Consider the following 25,863-nt stretch of genomic DNA (forward strand, 5'->3'; position numbering starts at 1 on the left):
CAGAGCCGCCAAACAGAAAGTTGTGTCGTATCTCAGCAAATCTTTGATGGATTCACGCCAAACTTGCTGCGTGTACTCGGAACACTCTTCTGAGGATGTCGAAAGATTCTTCTGGGTCATCTGACCTGCTTGGCCACCCCATTGCTGCTTGCAGCTATATTTATTATTATTATTATTCTTAGGACTGGGTGTCAATGCCAGCCCCCAGAAGTGCTTAGTCGAAAGTTGTGAAATTTGGCACACTCATTGGGGACAGTCCCCTGGTCCAATTCACCAAGTTTCATGTGTCATACTTGGGGACTCTAGCGCCACTGGGTCAAAGTTGGAGTTGCGTTCACACAAGTAACTTTCGAAGCACATGTCTGATTGTCAAAAATGAGATACCGCTGGATTCCTTGGATCAAGCCGAGTTCAACGCACACCATGGCGTCAATTTTCGGTTATATACATTTTCCGCCATTTCCGGTTTTATCAAAAATCTTCGAAATTTTTCACAGATCACAAATTGTGTTCAATCATCCCCAGATTTTGCCCACATGATCTTCAGACCAAGCTTCACAAAAGTTATTGAAAATAATTGTGATCATCATAACCGTTTGTCCGTGACAGCCAATCAAATTCAGCAGAAAAGCTGCCAAACAGGAAGTGAAGTCATATCTTAGGAGGTCTTTGAGGCAGTGACACCAAATTTGGTACGCCGACTCAGAACCTTATTCTGAGGATGTCCTCCAAAAATTGTGTCGTGACTAAAAGGGGGCGTGGCAGGAAGCATACAAGTGTTTTGGCTAATAACTGTTCAAGTGTTTACCTGAATAAAGTAATTTCTTTGTCTATTGTCTTGTGAGATTCCAAGCCTGACCTCGATAATATTTCAACCGAATTGACGCGGCCGCCATTTTGGATTTCATCGAAAAGTGTAAAAAACCTTTTGCATGCCACAAATCGTATCCAATGTTTACTAAATTTGGCACAGATGATCTTCAGACCCAGCTTCACAAATGGTAACAGATGGATTTTCCATTTTCAAACCTGTTTGTTCGGTAGAGCCAATCAAAGGCGGCGGCGAAGCCGCAAAATAAGACGCAAGAGCGTATCTCAGCAACCATTTGTGCGATTGTCACCAAACTTGGGTTCCATTGTTCCCACGAGGAGCAGAGGAGGCCTGCAGTGTTATACCAGAAAAAAAATATTTTGTCCAATATTTACCAAATTTGCCATAGATGATCTTCAGACACAGCTTCACAAAAGGTATCAGATGGATTTCCATTTTTAAAACCGTTTGTTTGGTAGAGTCGATCAAAGGCGGCGGCCAAGCCGCCAAACAAGACCTGAGAGCATATCTCAGCAACCATTTGTCCGATTGTCACCAAACTTGTGTTCCATCGTTCCCATGAAAAGCAGAGGGCTGGGGTATTATACCAGAAAAATCACTGGTATGTTGGTAACTTGGTGTGTTCCATGAGTGCAACAGGTTGTTGTGACTTAATTGTTACACAAGTGCTATGGAGGCCATGTTCTGCTCTGGACTGCTTGGCCCCTCCATTGCTGCTTGCAGCTATATTTTGTTGTTGTTATTCTGTCTCTCACTGTTCAAATAAACCTACCATTAAAATGATAGACAGATCATGTATTTGTCAGTTAGCAAATGTACAAAGTCAGCAGGGGATCACTGTATGTTTGTATTCATTTTGTGTGTGTCAACCTTTGCTCCGTTTGTTGACATGATTTTTCTCCAGGTCATTAGCATCTACATGGGAATCACAGTGAATTTGGTAGAAGCATGGGAACCTTATAAAGCTGCCAAGACTGCCCTCAACTACACCCTGGACTCAGCCAACATTAGAGAGCAGGTATAATGACAGTTATCAAGTACAGATGTAGTACTAGCCATATTTGACATCTATGGGCTATAAATGCATTTGTCCAGGCTTCCAGTATTGAACAATTGGAAGACATCTTTAGTGCACAAGGTACACAACAGTGGCGGCTTGTGACCAAAAAACACACACAAACCCCCCCCAAAACACCTCAACGCCCCTCTTTTTGAAAAGGTTTGCTTCCACGCCCCCTGATGTACACTGAACTCCCCCTTGTGGGCGGTTCCGCCCCTGTTAAGAAACGCTGCTGAAAACCTTCAGTTCAATATTATGTATTTTAATAAAATGTCCGGTTAAATATTTATATATTTAGTATTTTTATCTCAGTTTTTAACTTTTTAAAAGCTTTTTTTAAATTAAATGTCACTGAGGAGGATGATCCTCCTCTTCATCCCCTGATGAGCCTCCACTGGTACACAAGTACAAAGCTGTAATGAATCTAATACAGTTAGGTCCATAAATATTTGGACATTGACACAATTTTCATCATTTTGGCTCTGTATACCACCACAATGGATTTGAAATTAAACAATCAAGATGTGCTTTAAGTGCAGACTTTCAGCTTTAATTTCAGGGTATTTACATCCAAATCAGGTGAACGGTGTAGGAATTACAATACATTTTATATGTGGCCCCCCCCTTTTTAAGGGACCAAAAGTAATTGGACAATTGGCTGCTCAGCTGTTCCATGGCCAGGTGTATGTTATTCCCTCATGGGAGTTCGTTATTTCATTGACAAGGAGCAGATAAAAGGTCTAGAGTTCATTTCAAGTATGGTATTTGTGTTTGGAATCTGTTGCTGTCAACTCTCAATATGAAGTCCAAAGAGCTGTCACCATCAGTGAAGCAAGCCATTGTTAGGCTGAAAAATCAAAACAAACCTATCAGAGAGATAGCAAAAACATTAGGTGTGGCTCAATCAACTGTTTGGTACATTCTTAAAAAGAAAGAACGCACTGGTGAGCTCAGCAACACCGGAAGACCACGGAAAACAACTGTGGTGGATGACAGAAGAATTCTTTCCCTGGTGAAGAAAAACCCCTTCACAACAGTTGGCCAGATCAAGAACACTCTCCAGGAGGTAGGCGTATCTGTGTCAAAGTAAAAAATTAAGAGAAAACTTCACCAGAGTAAATACAGAGGGTTCACCACAAGATGTAAACCATTGGTGAGTCTCAAAAACAGGAAGACCATATTAGAGTTTGCCAAAAAACATCTAAAAGACCCTGTACAGTTCTGGAACAACATCCTATGGACAGATGAGACCAAGATCAACTTGTACCAGAATGATGGGAAGAGAAGAGTATGGAAAATGGAAGGAACTGCTCATGATCCAAAGCATACCACCTCATCAGTGAAGCATGGTGGAGGTAGTGTTATGGTGTGGGCATGTATGGCTGCCAATGGAACTGGTTCCCTTGTATTTATTGATGATGTGACTGCTGACAAAAGCAGTGGGATGAATTCTGAAGTGTTTCTGGCAATATTATCTGCTCAGATTCAGCCAAATGCTTCAGAACTCATAGGACGGCGCTTCACAGTGCAGATGGACAATGACCCGAAGCATACTGCGAAAGCAACCAAAGAGTTTTTTAAGGCAAAGAAGTGGAATGTTCTGCAATGGCCAAGTCAATCACCTGACCTAAATCCAATTGAGCATGCATTTCACTTGCTAAAGACAAAACTGAAGGGAAAATGCCCCAAGAACAAGCAGGAACTGAAGACCGTTGCAGTAGAGGCCTGGCAGAGCATCACCAGGGACGAAACCCAGTGTCAGGTGATGTCTATGGGTTCCAGACTTCAGGCTGTCATTGACTGCAAAGGATTTGCAACCAAGTATTAAAAGTGACAATTAGATTTATGATTATGTTAGTTTGTCCAATTATTTTTGGTCCCTTAAAAAGGGGGGGGCCACATATAAAATGTGTTGTAATTCCTACACCGTTCACCTGATTTGGATGTAAATACCCTGAAATTAAAGCTGAAAGTCTGCACTTAAAGCACATCTTGATTGTTTCATTTCAAATCCATTGTGGCGGTATACAGAGCCAAAATGATGAAAATTGTGTCAATGTCCAAATATTTATGGACCTAACTGTATATGTGAACTGAGATGTCTCAGTTTGCAGTCTATGGGAGTTTATGTGGAAAGTGTGGGGGGGAAAAGTTAACCAGAGGGTTAGCTCTTCTGAGTTTTCTCATTCCAATTGGGTATAAAGTAACTCTTTTGATATTCATTTATCCTCTCAGCTGTAAAGATTTTACACAAAAAATGTCCCCAGAAATTGTACCCTCTCTAATTTTAAATATGTTGTATATGTTTGTTTTTATGGGATTGATTGTTTTATGTTATATGCTTGTATGCTGCAACCAAATTCCCTCGGGAAATGTATAAAAACGAACTGAACTGAACTCTCAACTGGACAGGCATGTCGCTATGCAGCCAGCCTGGAAGGTCTGAAGCTCCAGATGCAGCAGCTGCTGAAGGAGGGATTCCTGAGGGAGGAGTTCGTCCTGGACAACATCCCCAAACTCCTCAACTGCCTGAGGGACTGCAATGTCGCCATCCGCTGGCTCATGCTCCACACTGCAGAGTCTGGTGAGGTTTCCAACAGAAAGATCTCCCTTCTCCTTACCCACTAAGAATGTGTCCCTGATTCTTACATAAGCACATTAGGACCGTCACTTAATTAAATGGTAAGATCTGTATAGTGGTAGAATAAGTGTGAATAATATAGTGAGATCCCGACCGGAATGAAAATATAGGGGTTACTTCTACTACAAGAGGGTGCTAGTGCTGAAGCAATAGGTGACATGCTCTGGTGAAAAGGGGCTGTTTTCAGCCAAGGTCATTTCTCAGTTTTTTACAGATTGTGAAAGTGCAGATTGAAAGCTTTCAAATGATGTGTCATACATTGAAATCTGTAAAAAAGTTGAAGATACACGTATCTTAATGTTGGTAAACCTGGAATGCTCTTGCTGAAAAATCCCCCTTGAAATATTCTAGACCTTTTCAGGCCTTCAGACAGGGTTACTTGAACTATAGATAGGGCAGAGTGCCCGCGATGATGTCGGTGACACACACAGATTTCTGGAATTATAAAGAAATGGATAGATAGTGCAGTGCCTGTGATGCAGCTGGTGATGATTTCTCAGATCACACTTGAAATTATCTGTCATCTCTGAATGACTTGTTTTGCAGTATTGACATCAGTAAACACAAATTCACTGATCTATACTGAAAGTATAACCACTTTATATTGTCATTCTTTGAAAGCATTCGATTCAATGTTACGCCAGCAGTCAGCACTATGGCCACAGGGGCTGAGACAGATGTAGTAAAGATTTGGGGCTTAGCCCCAACCTAGGACTTAGTCAAGCTTTGATGTGATCTTCGATATGAACTTCCACAGATAATGCGTGCACGCATATCGCACAAGCGAAATTTCTTAGCATTAATTTGAGCGCAAAATATATTTTGGAGGTTTAAGTAGTATAAACATTATGTTGGACTGAAAATTAAAACAATTTGTTTTTACCTAAAAGATTCAGGGATGGGTGATAAAACACATCTCTGTGTGTGTATAGTTTCCAACGATTATCTGGAGAACCGGGCACTGCAAAGTTCGAAATGTCACAGGTGTCCTTTATATAAACCAACGGAGTGCAGATTGACGTTGTTCGGATCAGAGTTTTTCTTTTTTTTTTATGTTGAATTCCCATCTTTCTCGTGTGCGTCCATGGGCATCATGGGAACTCATCCCAGCCCCTTCACTCTGATTGGTCCTCTGGGTCATCCCTTTCCCCTCACTGTGACACTCATAGACTTATATACAGTAGACACAGCAAGCCTGCTGTTTCAAGATGGCGTCCCCATTCATTTCTATGAAAAGTGCTCAGTGGCGCAGTGAGGCAAGCGAAAGCACGAAACGGACCGCGCCATCTTTCCAGACCGACTCGTCCGGTCTTGCGCAGAACAGTGGCTGGACTTGTTCCTAGCTCCGAAACTCGTGCACGCTTGCAACTAGCTGTATACGTCATACTTTGCAACATCTGGTCGCGAGCGTTTGAGCTAAGGCATTGCAGTAGTCAGAAAACGTAGAATAGGGTAAAAGTCCGATTAAGAATCAGATACATGATGCAAACTCAATCAAAATCAATGCTATCACTGTAGACTATAGTATTCCGTTCACTTGGTTTTTAGTAATATAATTCTATTCTAGGTGGAACATCAGACTCACCACATATAGGCTACGCTGTTCTTTTTGCTTCATGTTTTTAGTATGACTGCTTAAGTATTGTGTTGGATTAAAGAAACTGTAAACTTGAATATCTGGCTCCTTCGTTGTTCTAGCTCGGCAAAGAAAGCTAAGTTAAATAGGCATATTATTATGATAATGATGAGTGTTGCTTTACTATTGCTAGCTTACTGATATTGTTAATGCCTTGTTCGTATCGGTGTCAGTGCCCTGTTCGTAGCGAGCACATTTCCAGGAAACTTTCTGGAAAAAAAAGTTTGTAGTATGAGCCAGGTTCGAGAATGGAACAAAACATATTGGTGAATATAGTTTTGGATATGTTGACTGGAATTAATAGAATGAAAACGACCGGACAAGTCGGGTAGCAAATCGGAAATGCAATACCACCTACATCCACCAAGACCTTTGCCCAAGCAGAGGGGCAAGGGGTGGGGGTCTGCGTTGAAGTGATCGGTCACCCTATCCTGCCTAAGCCAACGTTCCAAAAATTCCATATGCTGTTGAAATATGATATTCATATTAATATTAAAATGTTATGAATTTTCTTATTAAATCATACACCTTAACTGTTGATACCATATTGAAGAAGAGAACTAGGGGATTTTTATGATGTGAATAAATATATGATTACTTAAGGCAAATCATATTTTATCAAGGTGATTTCAGGCAGCCATTTTTTACAAAAACTTCTCCATCCACCATACCTCATCAGACAACTTCATTTTTAACCACTTTAATTACAAGATGGAGGAAAACTTTGAGCAGGTGGAATATCCACAAATCCACAAATCTGTGAGCAATGTAGAACAGAAGACAGATTAGAAATATCATATTTTGATTAAAAGTTATGACCATTCTAGTGACTAGTGGAAACATGGGGGAAACCGAAATTTCTCTGCTCCAAAAGTAGCTAGCGCTATGGCTGGATACTCCTCTCGATAACTAAAAAACTTTGGAGTTTCTTCCACAATCGACCGAATTGGCCAAACAAGGCATGTACATTTAGCTTACAGTGTATATAATCTAGCTAGTTAATGTTGTTTTTCTAAGTTTTTTAGAAATCTGCTCAAATCGAGGCTAAACAGTGCTACTACCGTCATAACTGGACAGGCAGTGTCCGGGAGGACTTGTGGGAGGACTCGCGTCACTCCCACAAACAAATTCTTCGTAAGTAAAAAGTTTAGACTTTTAATTGACAATATTGACAACACATTAAGAAACTTGTCTTTACTCATAATATCGTCTCCGATTTCAATTCGAAGCTGTAAATCTAACACTGTAGGCAATCTCCCATGGTATCCGCTCTGGCTCCGCTTTGGAAAACAATGGCTGCCGTTGCTGACGATACATTTATTTTTGACTGGCAGTAACCCCTTAACCAATGATATGTGCTTTGAGCTTAAATTGTCATGAGTATCTGGCAGTTTTCAGAAATAAAATCGGTGATTGGACGGCAAAGATATTAAGGCGGGTCTTATGGGTCTTTTTAGACCCATATTTGAATGGTCCGGCTGGAAAGGGTTAAAAGGGGGATGGGATATGCACCTTCCAAACAGCCTGACAGATGTATTCACGATTTACTAGGTCAAACAAAGAGAAATTAATCCTGTGCACAATGCAATGCCCAAGATTAGCCTATTCATTGTATTCAGTCTGTGGATGTAGGCTAAAACGAATTTATGGCCTATGACATATGTGGCCGAACATGCAGAAGGAATGCTTTAAAGTTGACAAAACTACTTGTGAAACATCATCTTTAAGGGTACTTGACTCGTGTCCAACTCTGCCGATTCACTATTTGGTGATTCGAAGGGGGGGATGGGATATTGCACTTTGTACAGACAAACCAAGCCTACATCCGAAACATTACCGCTATTGTAGCATCCGAGGTGTAAGGGCTGAATATACTCGTTGTATTGGACAAAAACTAATAGAACTGGTAACTCTTGGAGCTAAAACTATAGCCTCCGTTTATTTACAATCGCCACCAACTCATTTCTGCCCCCGATGGTCGCTCTATCACAACGTCATCAACATGCCACACTGGCCTTAACAACAACCAGATATGGAAGGCCATTTGTGCCAAAACCCCAAATTTAACGTTTCATGGAGGCGGAACACGTGGGTAACCAGAAGGTCGGTGGTCTCCTTGGATGACGGAAGCTTGGGTAGGGGAACCAGGTGAACTGCCTTGGAGAAGCGGTCTACTGCCGTGAGGATGGTGGTTCTTCCATCAGAGGGTGGAAGGCCGGTGACGAAGTCCAAGACGATGTGGGACTAGGGTCGGCCGGGAACTGGTAGAGGGCATAGGAGACCCGCTGGAGGATGGGTAGATGTCTTTCTCCGTGCGCAGGTGGCGCAGGCTGACTCAAAGGAGCGTGTGTCCGCCGTCATGGTGGGCCACCAGAATTGACGTGCGAAGGCCAAGGTACGGGACATGCCTGGGTAGCAGGTAAGGTGAGTAGAGTGCGCCCATTGAAGGACCGGGGTCCGGACTGCATCGGGAACAAAAAGGCGGTTGGGTGGACCGGTGCCTGGGTCGGGTTGATGCACTTGAGCTTGAGTGACTGCTGGCTCGATCTCCCACGTAACCCCCGCTACGAGACAGGATGGAGGCAGAATAGGTTCTGTAGTAGCCTCTTCTTCATGGGGGCCACGTAGGCGAGATAAGGCATCTGGCTTGGTATTCCGGGAACCGGAACGGTAGGTTAGGTGGAAGTGGAACCTTCCAAAGAACAAGGCCCACTGGGCCTGACGGGAGTTTAGGCGCTTGGCCGTCTGGAGGGAGGCAAGGTTCTTGTGATCGGTCCAGACGATGAATTGCGGGTCAGCCCTCTCCAGCCAGTGGCGCCCCTCCTCTAACGCCAACTTCACGGCAAGCAGTTCCTTGTTGCCCACATCATAGTTCCTCTCGGGAGGTGTCAGCCTTCATAGGAAAAATTCACAAGGATGTACCTTCTGGTCAGTCTGTAAACGCTGGAAGAGCACCGCTCCCATTCCCGTGTCAGAGGCGTCCACCTCCACGATGAATTGGAGAGCGGGGTCCGGTTGGGTTAGAATAGGAGCGGAGATGAACCTGGACTTCAGCTCCTGAAAGGCGGCCTCTGCCTCCGGGGTCCAGGTGAACGGAGCGGCCGTGAAGGTGAGGGAAGTGAGTGGTGCAGCTACTCGGCTGTAGTTCCGGATGAACCTCCTTTAAAAGTTGGCGAATCCGAGAAAACGCTGAAGTTACCGGGTCACCGGTTAGCAATCCGAGCCTGTATGTTCCCCAGAGCAGCTAAGATCTCCGAGAGGGCTTCCTCATGGCGGGCAAGGGCTGCACCCTGGTGTCCAAAAGCTCAACGGATGGCCTCGGCGTCGGCTGGATCCATGGTGGCCAGTTTGTACTGACACGGCTGTACTGAGGACCCAAACGCACGACATACACACGTTGGTCTGGATGTGCGCTGAACTTTATTTGAGAGACGGGGAGGACGGTTGAGGGTAGCTGGTGGATGGTGGAGCAGGGTACCGGTAGAAGGAATGGAGGATTGGAAGCGGTGATCTGGTGGTACATTTACATTACATTTACATTTAGTCATTTAGCAGACGCTCTTATCCAGAGCGACTTACAGTAAGTACAGGGACATTCCCCCGAGGCAAGTAGGGTGAAGTGCCTTGCCCAAGGACACAACGTCATTTGGCACGAACCAGTGACCTTCTGATTACTAGCCCGATTCCCTCACCGCTCAGCCACCTGACTCCCTGGTGGTAGATAGGAACAAGAGTTAGCACAAAAACAGGCGTAGACGAGTCAAACACGGAAAGCCAGGAATACAGACGTGAGGTCGATGATTCAACAAACTGGCGAGTAGTGGATGACAATCCGGGGTTTAAGAGCTGTGGTGTTGATGAGAGAAGGAGTGAAGAAACGGAATGGATGACTGGACCTTGAATAAACAGACGGAACTGACTAGAACCCGGCCTGGCCTAGGCCGGGGACATGACACTCTGTTCCTTGCTCCACTAATTTACAACTCCGTTCAAACATGCTCTGACTAACACAGGTCTCTATCCTCTGTAGCAGCGTTCCCCAACCACCAGGCCCCTTACCGGTACCGGTCCGTGGGTCATTTGGTACCGGGCCGCACAGAAAAAACTAACAAACATTATTTCCGTTTAATTGATTATCAGAGTCTGAAAGAGGTTTTATTTTGAAAAATGACTGGATTATTTCCTTCTCCACGGGACTTTTCCCCTGAGCAAAAAAGCTCTGCAAAGTTGTTAGTTAACTTTTTTTTTTTTTTGCAAGTTTGTGGGCTTCATTAAGCGGTAACTACAGTCAGGTCCATAAATATTTGGACATTGACACAATTTTCATCATTTTGGCTCTGTATACCACCACAATGGATTTGAAATTAAACAATCAAGATGTGCTTTAAGTGCAGACTTTCAGCTTTAACTTCAGGGTATTTACATCCAAATCAGGTGAACGGTGTAGGAATTACAACACATTTGATATGTGGCCCCCCCCTTTTTAAGGGACCAAAAGTAATTGGACAATTGGCTGCTCAGCTGTTCCATGGCCAGGTGTATGTTATTCCCTCATAAAGGGAGTTCGTTATTTCATTGACAAGGAGCAGATAAAAGGTCTAGAGTTCATTTCAAGTATGGTATTTGTGTTTGAAATCTGTTGCTGTCAACTCTCAATATGAAGTCCAAAGAGCTGTCACCATCAGTGAAGCAAGCCATCGTTAGGCTGAAAAATCAAAACAAACCTATCAGAGAGATAGCAAAAACATTAGGTGTGGCCAAATCAACTGTTTGGTACATTCTTAAAAAGAAAGAACGCACTGGTGAGCTCAGCAACACCAAAAGACCCGGAAGACCACGGAAAACAACTGTGGTGGATGACAGAAGAATTCTTTCCCTGGTGAAGAAAAACCCCTTCACAACAGTTGGCCAGATCAAGAACACTCTCCAGGAGGTAGGCGTATCTGTGTCAAAGTCAACAATTAAGAGAAGACTTCACCAGAGTAAATACAGAGGGTTCACCACAAGATGTAAACCATTGGTGAGTCTCAAAAACAGGAAGACCAGATTAGAGTTTGCCAAAAAACATCTAAAAGAGCCTGTACAGTTCTGGAACAACATCCTATGGACAGATGAGACCAAGAGTATGGAGAAGTGATGGAACTGCTCATGATCCAAAGCATACCACCTCATCAGTGAAGCATGGTGGAGGTAGTGTTATGGCGTGGGCATGTATGGCTGCCAATGGAACTGGTTCCCTTGTATTTATCGATGATGTGACTGCTGACAAAAGCAGTAGGATGAATTCTGAAGTGTTTCGGGCAATATTATCTGCTCAGATTCAGCCAAATGCTTCAGAACTCATAGGACGGCGCTTCACAGTGCAGATGGACAATGACCCGAAGCATACTGCGAAAGCAACCAAAGAGTTTTTTAAGGCAAAGAAGTGGAATGTTCTGCAATGGCCAAGTCAATCACCTGACCTAAATCCAATTGAGCGTGCATTTCACTTGCTAAAGACAAAACTGAAGGGAAAATGCCCCAAGAACAAGCAGGAACTGAAGACAGTTGCAGTAGAGGCCTGGCAGAGCATCACCAGGGACGAAACCCAGCGTCTGGTGATGTCTATGGGTTCCAGACTTCAGGCTGTCATTGACTGCAAAGGATTTGCAACCAAGTATTAAAAGTGACAATTAGATTTATGATTATGTTAGTTTGTCCAATTATTTTTGGTCCCTTAAAAAGGGGGGGGGGGCACATATAAAATGTGTTGTAATTCCTACACCGTTCACCTGATTTGGATGTAAATACCCTGAAATTAAAGCTGAAAGTCTGCACTTAAAGCACATCTTGATTGTTTCATTTCAAATCCATTGTGGTGGTATACAGAGCCAAAATGATGAAAATTGTGTCAATGTCCAAATATTTATGGACCTGACTGTATCACACGCGTCTCTTCCTCTTGACACATGACAAGTTACCTCTCAATGTTTGAGACAACAACTCTGCCAGTGTTTTGGATGATAATCAAGGCTGAATAGCCTGAGATCGTCAAAAAAGCACTGAAAACCCTGCTTTCATTTCCAATATCCTATCTTTGTGAAGCGGGATTTTCTGCCGTGACTGCAATCAAAACAAAATCACGGAATAAACTGGACATAAAGAACGTGTGTCACTGTCTCCCATTACACCCAGATGGGACCGTTTGGTTGCACAGAAACAAGTGCAGGGCTCCCACTAATACGTCGATTAGGTATATTATGTTTTTCATGCATTTTACATTTGTTTTCATATTATTAGACGCTTGTTTTCATGCTGGTCGTATCATTTTATTTTGTCGTGTTTATCCACCACACCTTGAAGACCGATCCGTGAAAATATGTCTTACATGAAACTGGTCCGTGGGGCAAAAAAGGTTGGGGACCACTGGCTCCATAGGTTCCCATTCCTATCCAGGGGGGAAAACCAGATCCCAGTACATGAAAAATGTTCATGAGTGAAAGAGTTCACAGACACCAGAATGAACGCGTTCACAGTATCATTCATCAGGCAGTAATACAGTACGTTCAGTTCATGTTCACCAAAATTATCAACAAGTTCATGAACTTTCGTTAAATGAACGCGTTCAGGTGCAACACTGGATTTAACCCCTACTGGAGAGAGTTGTGGGAGACGACGATGATTGGTCAAAGTTGCGGGAAAATTGCGGTGATTGGTTAAAATTGCAACGTCGCACTGAATTCGCGGGGAATCGTTGAATTCGCATGAATTGGTGCGATCGCAACATCGCGAATTCCTGGAGGGTCTGACTATCCGCGCACCAAGCTCCACAGGATCTTCTATGAACGGTGACGGCATTATCCTCAAGAATGAGTTAGTGGGCGGGGCTTTTATACCGGTTGATCTCTGATCTCCAACTTAACCTGCTCCCGACCAGGTTAAGCCATTCAGCATGTGTTACCATGGCGATCTACCCCTGTAACAAGTGATCCTCCGTCGTAGTACAGAAAACCCTGGGTTGAACCTGAAGTTACCTCGCTAACGCCAAATCTTGATTCGTAGTACAGGCCCCAGGTCACATAGCTAGCTATGTTTTTCCAGACATAATATTCGTTACCTAGCTACAAACAAATGCTTCGTAACTGAAGAGTATTTACTTTTTATTGGCGATATTGACAACTTTTTATAGGCGATATTGACAACAGAGGTTAAGGAACTTGTCTTTAATCAAAAGATGGTCTCCGTTTTCAATTTGAAGCAGTAGATATGGCTTACTGTAGAAAGTCTCCCATTGCATCCTCTCTAGCTTCGCTTCGGCTACAGATGGACGACAATCACGATGCATGCATTATTCACGCCTACGGTGTTAATACAGTCTGTAAAAATACCACTTTGACACACTTGCAAGATGATCCGCTGGTTAGATGTAGCATGATCTTATTTACTACCCACAATAGTTCAGCTTTTTTGCAGCAGCATTTTAATCAGAGTTAGCTCCAGGTCCTCTCTAAAATACATTTCAGACCTTTTGAAACCTGAGCAAATGACTTTCTACTAAATTTTCTAATTCTTCTGAATTATTTATCTTCTCTTTTCTGTAGTTTTATGCTTTCGTCCAGCTCCAGCCCCTTTCAAAAATACCTTTCGGGTGCTTTGAAGCTTCAGCTTATAACTTTCTACTAAATTTTCACTATTTTCAGCTTTTTAGCATGGTCAGCTATCCCCATTCAGGTTTTCAGCATTTTCACTGCTGTTTCGCAGGAACAGCCTTTTCTAGTTGGGTGTGCTTTGCCTTCGGCAAGCGCACAACCTTTGTTCTCTCACATATATATTATTATTATTTATTTTCCCACCCCTAAATCTTTGTCAATATTTGGACTAAATAGACAACCTAGGTGTCAAAAGTTTAGTCTTGGTAGCGATTGAGTTGCTTGTATTTTTATTTACGTACCGTTGCATGGTTTAGGCTCAAGTTAAGTTTTTGTGGTGAAAAGTGAAGCTAACGGTGGCTAATTTGCTGGCCACAGTCACTGACGTTACTAACGTCACGAAAACACGCGTGACTACCTGTAGCAGAAGATTTTTTTTTTTGACTTTTGAAACTCCAGCAAATAATTTTCTGCTAAATTTTCAAATTCTTCAGAATTATTTCTCTTTTTGCATTTTTCTTCTCTTTTCTGTAGTTTTATACCTTCATCCAGCTCCAGCCCCTTTCAAAAATACCTTTCAGGCGCTTCAGGTCATAACTTTCTACAAAATGTTCACAATTTTCCGCTTTTTTTAGCATGGTCAGCTATCCCCATTCAGGTTTTCAGCATTCTCACTGCTGTTTCGCAGGAACAGCCGTTTCTAGTTATTGTTTATTTTCGCCCCCCTAAGGATTCAGTCAATATTTGGACTACATAGACAACCTAGGTGTCTTGCATGGTTTAAGTAGAAATTGCGTTTTTGTGGTGAAAAGTGAAGCTAACGGTGGCTAATTTGCTAGCCACAGTCACTGACGTTACTTACGTCACTAACGTCACGAAAACACGTGTGACTACCTGTAGCAGAACATTCGTTTCGCATCTGTTAACTTGGGGGATAGCTAGGCTAACTATATAGCTTTACTGAAAGGCAGCTGCAGAAACGCCACAAGCAAAGAGGCAGGGTGATAACTTTTTACTCATTTTACTTTGTGATGTGAAACACAATTGTGAAATGTAATGTGCAATATTAGCTGATATTATTAAGGAAGTAGGCCCACATCTACTTTCGGAAACGGTAGTCTACTATTTCACTGAAGCATTAGCATCATGACATTAGCCTCTGTTGCCCGGGCAACACATACTACAGTGGTCTATGATGCATCTGTTTTCAATCGTTAAAGTAAACATTCCTCACAAATACATTTTCGTTGTAGGATTTATTATGACATTACATTACAAGTAAACGATTTGTTGGTGAAATTATTATTACCTGTGGTTTCAAACCAGTGTTGCTCACTGCAACACTGTAGCCTACGCGAGACACTAAAAAAACATCTACACAGCTGTAGGATGAAGTCAACCGGCGACAGAACATGTTCGGCACTCCCCTTACTTAAATCAAAATTCTATCTAACTACTAACCTTAACTTCATTGCCACAGCCTAAACTTTGTCAATCGTTCATGAAAATAATTAATTTCAGCCTAAACCGTACAACGGAACGTTAAATCCAATTCAACCAACGCAATCGCTACCAAGACGAACACAGCAGTAGTCTACTGTACTGTAGTAGTGCAATTTACCGGGGCAGCTTCTCCACACAGGGCTACATCGCACTTTGCGTTGTTACTGACAATGATCGCTACCAGTGAGCTTTTTATGAATGAGCGATTTTCCACTAAATAAATGTCAAGGTTATTTACGTTTTTGGGGGCATATTTTCAGTTAGCAGATGGTACTGTTTGAATCGCGATTCCATCTTCTACTGCCGGTGACGTCGTAGAATAATCTTCAAAGGGGGTTCTTTATTAATGAATGAATGCAATATGAGTAGGCTAAATGCCTGAAAATATCACGAGAAGGGAAAAAGGGCGTTTAAGTCAGAGATTACCCTTACAAAAAAGAAGTATACTTCAAGTTTATTTTGCAAGTATATTTAGTATAAAAAGTATACTATTATCATGTTACTTAAAGTATACTAGCAGTGTACTTATTTATATACTATTTTTGTACTAAGTAAACTGAATTGGCCCACTTTTAAGGTCACTTAGTACACTTTAAAGTACATTTATAGTGTATTTCAAGGTTTACTTTTGAATACTGTAAAGTAGCCTGTGTAGTGCACTTTTAGTTCATCAAGTATACTTCCCAAAGTACTTAAAAGTATACCTTGGAATACTCTAAAGTAACCTGTGTAGTGCACTTTCAGTTCATGAAGTATACTTCCTAAAGAGCCTCAAAGTATACTGGGCAATACTTTTAAGTGCACTTTCAATTAATGTAAGTACTTCAAGAAGTAAACTTTATAAATTAAATTTTACTATTACTTATTAATATATTATAATGTTTAGGAGCCCCTCAAACGCCTCAGATTATAAGTCACTTAGCGACAACGGGGGCCCTTGCAAAGTTACCCTGCAATTTCTTAGCTGAAAGAAGCTATTCACTGCGCAAGCTTTGACGTTTGAAGAATCCAGCTCTTCTTATGAAACGTAACAGTAATTTAACTCATGGTTACAATGGTAAACCACCACAACAATGACCACGCAACAAGACACTACATTCTAAGCAGACACGTTTTAAAAATGAAATTCATGAAGTTACATTTGTATTTTGAACAAACGGCAAACTTATCAGCAAATTTTAACACTATTTACCGCCTTGCATCATGGGAATTGACCAGCCAATGAGCCACGCTATCTTCATTTTTTCACGTTGTTATTTCGTTCTTCAGACAGTTTGACAGTATAACCTTCAAATGCATAATGCAACCCTTCTGTCTACTTCTTTCTCAAGTAGCTTTTTCTTTTTTTCTATTAATACTCCAATTGATAATTATTAGTATAAGATTATAGGGCTTCAGAATGTTTTGGCAGTAATTAAGGTCACAGCTTCAGTACCAAAAAAGATTCAATGTGCAATGCATAATAGATTTTCATAGACATGAATAATTAGAATGAGATGGATCTAAAAAATGTAACCTGTAACGTACTTATGTAATTATTTTGACAGTTTTTGCTGTATAATAATAGAAAACGTACATCCTACTCCAGAAGAAATGTATACCATTTTCTGTTTCTAAGCATACTTCTTAAAAGTACATCAAAAGTGAACTATTTTCTAAGTATACTTCTTACAAAAGTGAACTATTTTCAAAGCATACTTATAAGTATATCAAAAGTGAACAATTTTTTAAGCATACTTATAAGTCTATCAAAAGTGAACTATTTTCTAAGTATACTTCTTAAAAGTACATCAAAAGTGAACTATTTTCTAAGCATACTTATTAAAAGTATATCAAAAGTGAACTAAAAGTGTATTATCCATATTTTACTACTTCTTTTTTGTAAGGGTAGGTCAATTTTTACACCGGTCTGCCAAATGTATTCGTTTTGATTCAACTATAAGGCTGCCTCTTGCAGGGGAAATAAGAAGACATCTATTTCATTCGACACTTCACTCGTATTTTGAGTTGTAAATGAGCAGTAAAAAAAATATGTATCAGTTGTAAAAATGTCATAAAAAAAAGGACCCCCCTGTGCAACCGACGCAAGCAAGCACACCCTACAATTTCCCCAGAAATTGTACCCTCTCTAGTTATGAAATGTTATGTTCTACTAGCCATTTGCAAGTCACTGTATTTCCAAGCCCTGATAGTGTAACTTACACAGTAGAAATAATTCCTCTTTCAAGTAATAAGCCCCTGTTCAAGTGTTGAGCATTAAATTAGCTGCACGGTCTGTAGAGATCTTGGGACAAAGCCACTTTTTTGTTCTAAAACCGGGCTATAAGCCCCTTTGAATTATAAGCCGTACAACCACAAGAAAACTGTAAAATCAGGGTACAGGCCATGGCTTTATTTCCGAAAAATACGGTAGCCTACTGAATGGAGTTTGGAAATAAGGGTAGAGTTCGGGGCTGAAACGATTCCTCGAGTAACTTGAGTCAAAAAAATGATAAAGGCAAATTCCTCTGCCTCAAAGCCTCTTTCGATACATTTTAAATCTCATGTCACGTTCTTTCGAAATGATTATTTTTTGTGTGACACAACGCGTTTACGTCACCCACAAAGCGGAAGGAGACGCAAGGAGTTAGCGGTGTTTTGATGGAATGGAAGAAGGGAGTGATAACTGGCAATGAGCAAAAAGAAGAAACAAACTAGAGAGGGTACAATTTCTGTGGAAATTGTAGGGTGTGCTCGCTTGCGTCGGTTGCAGGTGGGTCCGTCCCCTTAAGTTTTTTCCCATCTAGTGATATTTTCAAGCATTTAGCCTACTCGAGAACCCCCCTTGAAACAAGCGAACCCCCTTTGAAACAAGCTACTGTAACAACGTTGTCACCGGCAGTATTTAAGATGGAATCGCGATTCAAACAGTACCATCTGCTAACTGAAAATATGCCCCCAAAAACGTAAATAAGCTTTACATCTATTTAGGGAGAAATGGCTAATTCAAAAGAAGTTTGCTACGAGCAAGCTAGTTGCGGTGGCTAGCCAAACTTCACTGAGTGAGGGGATTGTTTTTAAGCGCCGGAAATGAGCATGTTTCTTTTGACATAAAGTTTAGGCTGTGGCACTGAAGCCAGCGACACACCACACAAGCTTGAGTTTAAATACATTCTTTAATGTGACATTACTTACTGTACATGCAGATCTTGATTTGCTTAAATGTACATGTATGATGCTGCTAGTACACCACGGCACGATACGATACTCGCTGTGCAACAGCACATCTATGCACGTTGTATCCATGCGTCGTTGCTAACGTGTGCTGACGTGGTGACATAGATAGCACTGAGTACCCTTCGTCGACTAAAGGCACTTTTTTCCACAAAAACGTTGTAACCTCCTAAACCGTGCAACGGAACGTACATAAAAATACAAGCAACGCAATCGAGACCAAGACAAACATTTTGACACAGGCGTTGTCTATGTAGTCCAAATATTGACTGATCCTTAGGGGGGCGAAAATAAACAATAATAAATAAATATATATGTGAGAGAACAATGGTTGTGCTCGCCGAAGGCGTGAGCACACCCAACAAGAGAAAACGACAGAAAATGTCCAAGGTTTGGGATCATTTCAAATAGAAAAGTAAAAAGAACGCCGTGGTGTGTGTCCATTGCAAGATCGAGCTAGCATACCACAACAGCATGTTGTCCATGCTGCAGCATCTCAACAGAAAACATCCACATTAAAAAAAACTGTTCACACTGATTAATATGCGTGAGTAAGTAAATGTTTTGATTTCAATAGCAATGAATATGAAAAGAGGTCATTACGATAGTAATAATGCTTTTTTAATAGGCTATATATCCCTTGATATGTACGGATGTATGGTGCATAACAAAATAATAAACTAATCTAGCATAATAAATACATTTAAAAGCATAAAATCTCCACAATAATACTGGTAGACACTCCGGCCCATGTAATGTTCTGTTACAGACCAACCCGGCCCCACATTAAAGAAAGGAAAAATGATCTGGTCCTCGCAGAAAAAAGTTTGCGGACACCTGCTTTAAAGCGATGATTTTCACTTTCAATCCCAAGTACGAGCTTCCTTCAAGACCCTTCTTCAAGAAAAAGATGGAGAAAAAGTATGAAGACATCAAAGGCAAGTTGAAGAAAGCCCTGCAGGAGACTGACAGCATTTCACTCACAACTGATATTTGGACAAGTGTTGCAACAGAGACTTATTTAGGGGTGACGTGTTATTATCTTGGGGAGGATTGGGAAATGGTGTCCCACTGCCTGACAACAATGCCCATAGAAGAGAGACACACCGCTACAAATATTGCAGAGTGGATTGAGGATGTAACTGCCAAATTTGACATTCCACCAGAGAAAATCAATGTTGTTGTTCATGACAACGGTGCTAATTTCGTAGCAGTAGTAAAGGTTTTGCAAGAAAGGCATGGATGGGCATCAGTGCGATGTGCATGGCACACCCTCAATTTGCTTGTACAAAGCTCTCTAAAGATCCACCAAGCTATCTGCAAGTATGTGGCTGCTGTGCGATGCCTTGTTGAACATTTTAAGAAGCGTGAACTGGCATGCACCAAGTTGAAGGAGAAGCAGAAGCAAATGGGCACCAAGACAAACATGCTGGTGCAATATATATGTACACGCTGGAACAGCACCTATCAGATGTTGTCCAGGCTGCTAGAACAAAGATGGCCGGTGACTGCTACACTCTCTGACCCAGCAGTGACTCAGAGAGGGAAACTCCACCTTGATCTCAAGCCTGAACAGTGGATCCTGATTGAGGAGCTGAGCCAGGTCCTTGAGCCCTTTGAAGCAGCTACAGTGTTTCTGAGCGGACAGCAATATGTTACACCCTCTGCACTTCCACAACTAGTGCACAAACGAACAACATACAGAGTCCAGCTTTTGAGACTGCACTAGTGAGGTCATTCCAGGCTCATGCGACAGAACAGATCACAGCAAGATGGCAAGGACTGACAGAGTTTACACCTGAATCTCCAAACATCACCCTGCTGGCTGCTGCTCTGGAGCCCAGGTTTCGAAAACTGAAGTTCTTGCCTGCTGACCAAGTATTCAAGGTCCAAAGCACAGTACAAACCATGGCACTTGCTGTTGCTGCCAAAAAGCAAGCGAGGCAGCCCACTGCAAGTGAAAATGGAGCATCCAGCACAGCACACAACTCCCCGAAGCACATGTCTAGAGGGTCACCGTTCCTCGACATAGTGGGATCAGACTCCAGCACCAGTGGTGAAGAAGAGGAGGAGCAGCAGCAGCTAAACTAAGCTTTGCCGACCTTTTTTATTTATTTTTTTATTTCGTTGTCACAACTATTCCACAGATCTTGATATATTTCGGAGAACATCCCCTGTCCAAGAAGGAGAATCCACTGTCATGGTGGAAAATTAATGCAGCACGCTATCCAACACTGGCAAAGTTAAGTTGCACGACTTAAAGGCAGTGTTTTTGTATTAGGCTATTATTATTTATTGTAATATATGCCTTAGTTTTAAAACTTAAAAAAGTAATTTATTTTTATGTTTTTTGCATCTCAGAAAATGCTTTCTTTAAAACCCAGAATGTATGGCACTTAAATGCACTTAATTCATCTCAGTCAACTTTGTATTTGTTCACCGTACAAGTAAAGACAGAGAAACAATGGGTAATAACTAAATGTTTATTTTTGATAGAAAATATATTTTTTGTGTTTTTCTATAAAAGGAAACCTATTAGTTGTTCATTTTAGGAGACCTGTCTTATTTTCTTTTGTATATTTACTATTGCTCTTTAATTAAGCAAAATTACATTTTATCCGATTAATCGATGGAATTTTTGGTAGAATACTCGATTACTAAAATATTCGATAGCTACAGCCCTCTAGTAAACTCTAGTAGGGGAGTCAGGTGGCTGAGCGGTTAGAGAATCGGGCTAGTAATCAGAAGGTCGCTGGTTCGATTCCTGGCCGTTCAAAAATGACGTTGTGTCCTTCAACGTACCTCCGTCCAAGGCACTCCGTCCTCCAAGGCACTTCACCCTACTTGCCTCGGGGGAATGTCCCTGTACTTACTGTAAGTCGCTCTGGATAAGAGCATCTGCTAAATGACTAAGTGTAAATGTAGTAGAGTTTGCTTCTGTTATGACATAATGTTCGCTGTCTAACTGTCCTTCTAGTTGTAAATAGGCCACCAAATTTTGTTTGCACACAATGCTCTACTGCTCATGCGTAATCCGAGATCCACACTCCCAATGTTACAGTAACAAATAAAAGGACGGATTTCAGAAGAAATTTGAGAATTTGCACTAGTTACAGTTGCCTCTCATATTTGCAATAGCCCTACTTGGACCGTGCCCTGACAATTAATTTTGAACAATAAATGTTTTACCAGGATAACTGGATCAATCAGACCATTGAATGTTTATGATGTCCCTGTGTGTTTATACTTTTGACTCAGGACAACAACGTGAACATTGTCATCCGACAATAGAATGTTCATAATATTGGGCTACGCATTTATAGACCAACTGCAGTCTAACCCTTAATGTGTGTGACATACTTAATAATAAATAACATTTTGCTGAGTGATTGAAGGGCTAGACAATCGTTCTTATAAAATAGTCACGACTATCAACACGGAAATGAATGACAGATTGATGAAGGCCACTTCAGTTTCCAAACTGGCCTTGGCTGCGTGCAAGAAGCACCATCTAGCAATCAGTAGTGGACCATTGACCCCCTATCCGTGCCAAAAGTAGCCAGCTGCACAGTGATGCAAATCACATCACGCATTACGCGCCCACAACTCAACTGGAAGCTTAGGTAAACAAGAACAAATGGAGTATTTAGTGATCCTAAACATTTTGTAATATGCAAGAAAAAGAAAACTGTAAAAAAACAAAAAAACACTTTAGGCTCGTAGCGGAAAGTACGAAATGCAGACAACAGCCCCTTTTCACCAGAGCGTGTCACATATTTAGGGGGTTAATATGGTATTTAAAGTATTATGAAAGCAGAACTTTCTCCATCATGAAAGTGTCTGACAATTTCATTTTTTTTCTTCATGTAGCCTATGACCTGAACAACAAGCGCATGCGCCAGATCAAAGACCAGGTGATCAACGATTCCAAGTACAACCCCAAGATCCTCTTCCAGCTTCTGCTGGACACAGCCCAGTTTGAGTTCACCCTGAAAGAGGTCTGTCTCATGAACACGCTGTATGAAATACCTGTGCATCTACAGTATTGTGCAAAAGTATTATTTAACCAGTATATATTTAACATGTGTGTGTATATGGGTTCAATATATAGGAATTTAATTTAAATGTGTTATGTTGGGGGTGTCCAGGTATATGTGTGTACACACAGGTAGGTACACACACACATATAGCCACAAACTAGACTTTGAAAGTGGTTGTTGGTCCACATTTAAACATCTTGACCATTTGCTGCCGTGTCCCCTAGATGTTCAAACAGATGCTGACTGAGAAGCAGATCAAGTGGGAAAGCTACAAGACTGAAGGTTCTGAGAGGATGACAGAGCTGGCAGAGGTTTTCTCTGGAGTGAAGCCCCTTACCCGGGTAGAGAAAAATGGTAAGTCCCATTCAAGTCGCAATTTCAAACAAACAAATTTTAAAAAACAACTATGCTGCATTGAGCTATACCACATTTAACCCTTTTCGACCAAATCCGGGCCGGTTCTGGGCTGGGGCTCTTGCGGTTTGGTGCTGGTTTTAATCTAAGAACCAGCTCGATTTTCCACCGACTGAGAGCCAGAGTCGGGCTACGTCTTTAAACATGTCATACGCCTCCGTTGTCCTAGCAACGCGTTATGAAGTAATTGATTGTAACAACAATGGAGGAATACCTACCAGTAATTTTTATGTTGGCTATACAAACGTATACTGCACTTCGTAGACGTGCATTTACAGCTCTTCGTGGTCGCTATGAAGAGAGGTTACGTTCAAGAAGAACGTTAATTATCTTGAACGTTTTGGCTGTTAGTATTATAGCTTTTAGCTGGCTTGCGATAGCCATATCTATTGATAACATATCAATGCTAGCTACTAAACGTAGCAGCTCATATGGACTCTACCTGTAAACAAACCAAAACATACATGATTTTACCTTTGCAGATCGTATTATGGCTGAGGGCAAGGTGGAGGTCACATGTTGTGTGGACATACCCCCGATCACGCTATTGGTGGGACACAGTTGTGCCGGATTTCATCCCTGCACAGTTTGTTCAAAACTTTCAAGTGTCCCGGGAGTATTTTGAATACATTTGCGATCAGGTCAGGCATCTCATGGGCAGAGTGAATACAAATTACCGTCTGGCTATTCCTGTGAGAAAACGTGTATCATTTGCTCTCTGGAAGCTGACCACCGGCAGCGAATATAGGTCCATCAGCCACCTTTTTGGTGTTGGTCTAATCACCAAAATGGCCATCTCTGGCATTAACGTTGGACACGATATTTAATTGGTGACCCGGCTTACCCCATGCAGAACTGGCTTATGAAGCCATTCTCCGACACTGGTAGACTGTCAGCACAGCAACATACATACAACTACAGACTGAGCAGTGCGCGCTCAGTTGTAGAGATGGCTTTTGGGAGACTAAAGGGGCGATGGAGATGTTTCCTCAAAATAAATGACTGCAAGCTGAAGCTGAGCAAGATAATGACCTTGACCTGCTGTGTACTTCATAATATTTCCGAAGAGCATGGTGACAATTTCATTGAGGAGCACAACAGGTAGTTCAACATTCAGCCTCCAGGTCAGGCATTGCCTGAGCATGGTGAGCTGGAAGGGGCAAACATTAGGGCAGCCATAATGAGCTACTTCAACAGAAGAGAAGAATAAATGTTTGTACTGCATACCACTGTCCCTTAACTGTAGGGGGTCAGATGGCTGAGCGGTTAGGGAGTCGGGCTAGTAATCAGAAGGTTGTTGGTTTGTTGGTTCCCGGCCGTGCCAAATGAAGTTGTGTCCTTGGGCAAGGCACTTCACCCTACTTGCCTCGGGGAGAATGTCCTTTGTCCTGTACTTACTGTAAGTCACTCTGGATAAGAGCGTCTGCTAAATGACTAAATGTTCTGTTCTGTTTACCTTATAAAAGCTGCACATTTCATCAATTCAAGTTTGAGTGATAGGTGAAGTAGTTAGATGATGGGTAAAATAGCATGTGAGCCTTCACATATTTAAAACTGAACAAAAATAAATGGATAAATAATTATATTTTTATTAATAAATAGTTAAATATAAGAACAAGAATAAATAGATAAATAATTATATTTTAAATTAATAAATAGTTAAATGTAACAATGCATATTTCATTTATTAGCTTGGGACTCCATCGCTGTCACCATGCGCCCCATAAGACCAAGCAGAGCGCCCGTATCTGCCTCCATTTTCTGCATCATCTCCCTGCTAAAATCTAAAAACGTTGTGTCCGCCTTCTCCATATAGTCGATAAGGTCCTCGTTTGCACGCTTTCTTTTTCCTGTTCACAAAACAAACAAAGGTCAACAGTAATGACTTCACTTGGCTTACCAAAACATGAGCGTCTTATATTTTGTTAACAAAACATTATTCCATTTATGCACAACAAATCTTACCTCCTTTGGCTTGCTGTACAGAGGCCAATCCACCAGAGCTAGATGGTGCCTGTGAGCTGCTGTCCCGTGGCGGCGGCAAAGTTTTTTCCTCACCCTCCTCCACTTCCACATCAGTGACAGACAACTCTATAAATAGCCAAATCAAGAGAATTGTGTCTTAAACATAGTCTTGCAAACTACACTTACATCAACTTCAGTCTTTTTGTGGTGACAAACGTCAACTCGTGAAAACTTTTACTTTTGTAGCCATGGTTACGGAAAGTTAGCTAAATAGCAAGAGCTAACCTATCAGCTGTTTTAGCAACTAGCGTCAGCTGCTAACGTCAACAACTTTAACGTTACCAAGCTATTTAATGTAATGTTAAAAGGAGACACAGTCAATAAATATATTTAATGACTTGACGTAATGAGAAGACCTACCTGAAGCAGCGAAACTTTGTCCGCTGTCATCCATTAATTCCTTCAGCATTGCTGTGGCTGAATTCAGCGCCCCCCTCACCTGACAAGCCGGTCCGTCACCTAATATCGACTCCAGGATAATAATAATGTTTTTTTTTTAGGACGACCACTGCCACTTCGCCCAAGGTCCTTCTTCTGGTTCCTATATTCTTTTTTTAATTTACATTTTTTATTTATTAGTTGTTCTATACCTCTCTTGTAGCCAGCAGCGGCCATCTCCAGCTTTATCTTTTCAAATATTGGTTTTGTTCTAACGGCACCTTCTAATTTATTTTGAACTTCTGTGGAGGACCACAGAGCCAGTAAACATCTCGTTTCCTCCTCAGACCATTGCTGTTTTAGTTTAGCTTCCATTTTGTTAGCTGTTGTACTGGTCTTTTTAAAAGTGGTGGCGTAATGTGTATTGGTCCATCAGTCCACACTGACTCTAATGACTTCCTGCTTAAAACACACTGCTTTTTGCACTGCATTA

The 25,863-nt window shown here is 41.6% G+C and overlaps 1 protein-coding gene across 4 annotated transcripts in view; it reads left to right on the forward strand.

Moving 5' to 3' along the window:
* Window positions 1-25,863, forward strand: part of washc5 (WASH complex subunit 5) — an 88,986-nt gene that overhangs the window by 19,399 nt on the left and 43,724 nt on the right. For all 4 annotated transcript variants that reach the window (XM_062464694.1, XM_062464693.1, XM_062464695.1 and 1 more), the window contains 4 exons: window positions 1,737-1,850; window positions 4,305-4,476; window positions 22,384-22,511; window positions 22,778-22,907. In XM_062464694.1, coding sequence (XP_062320678.1) covers window positions 1,737-1,850; window positions 4,305-4,476; window positions 22,384-22,511; window positions 22,778-22,907 — 544 coding nt within the window. The remainder of the gene's footprint in view (window positions 1-1,736; window positions 1,851-4,304; window positions 4,477-22,383; window positions 22,512-22,777; window positions 22,908-25,863) is intronic.

The sequence above is a fragment of the Osmerus eperlanus genome, chromosome 7 (assembly GCF_963692335.1).
Source record: "Osmerus eperlanus chromosome 7, fOsmEpe2.1, whole genome shotgun sequence".
NCBI lineage: Eukaryota > Metazoa > Chordata > Actinopteri > Osmeriformes > Osmeridae > Osmerus > Osmerus eperlanus.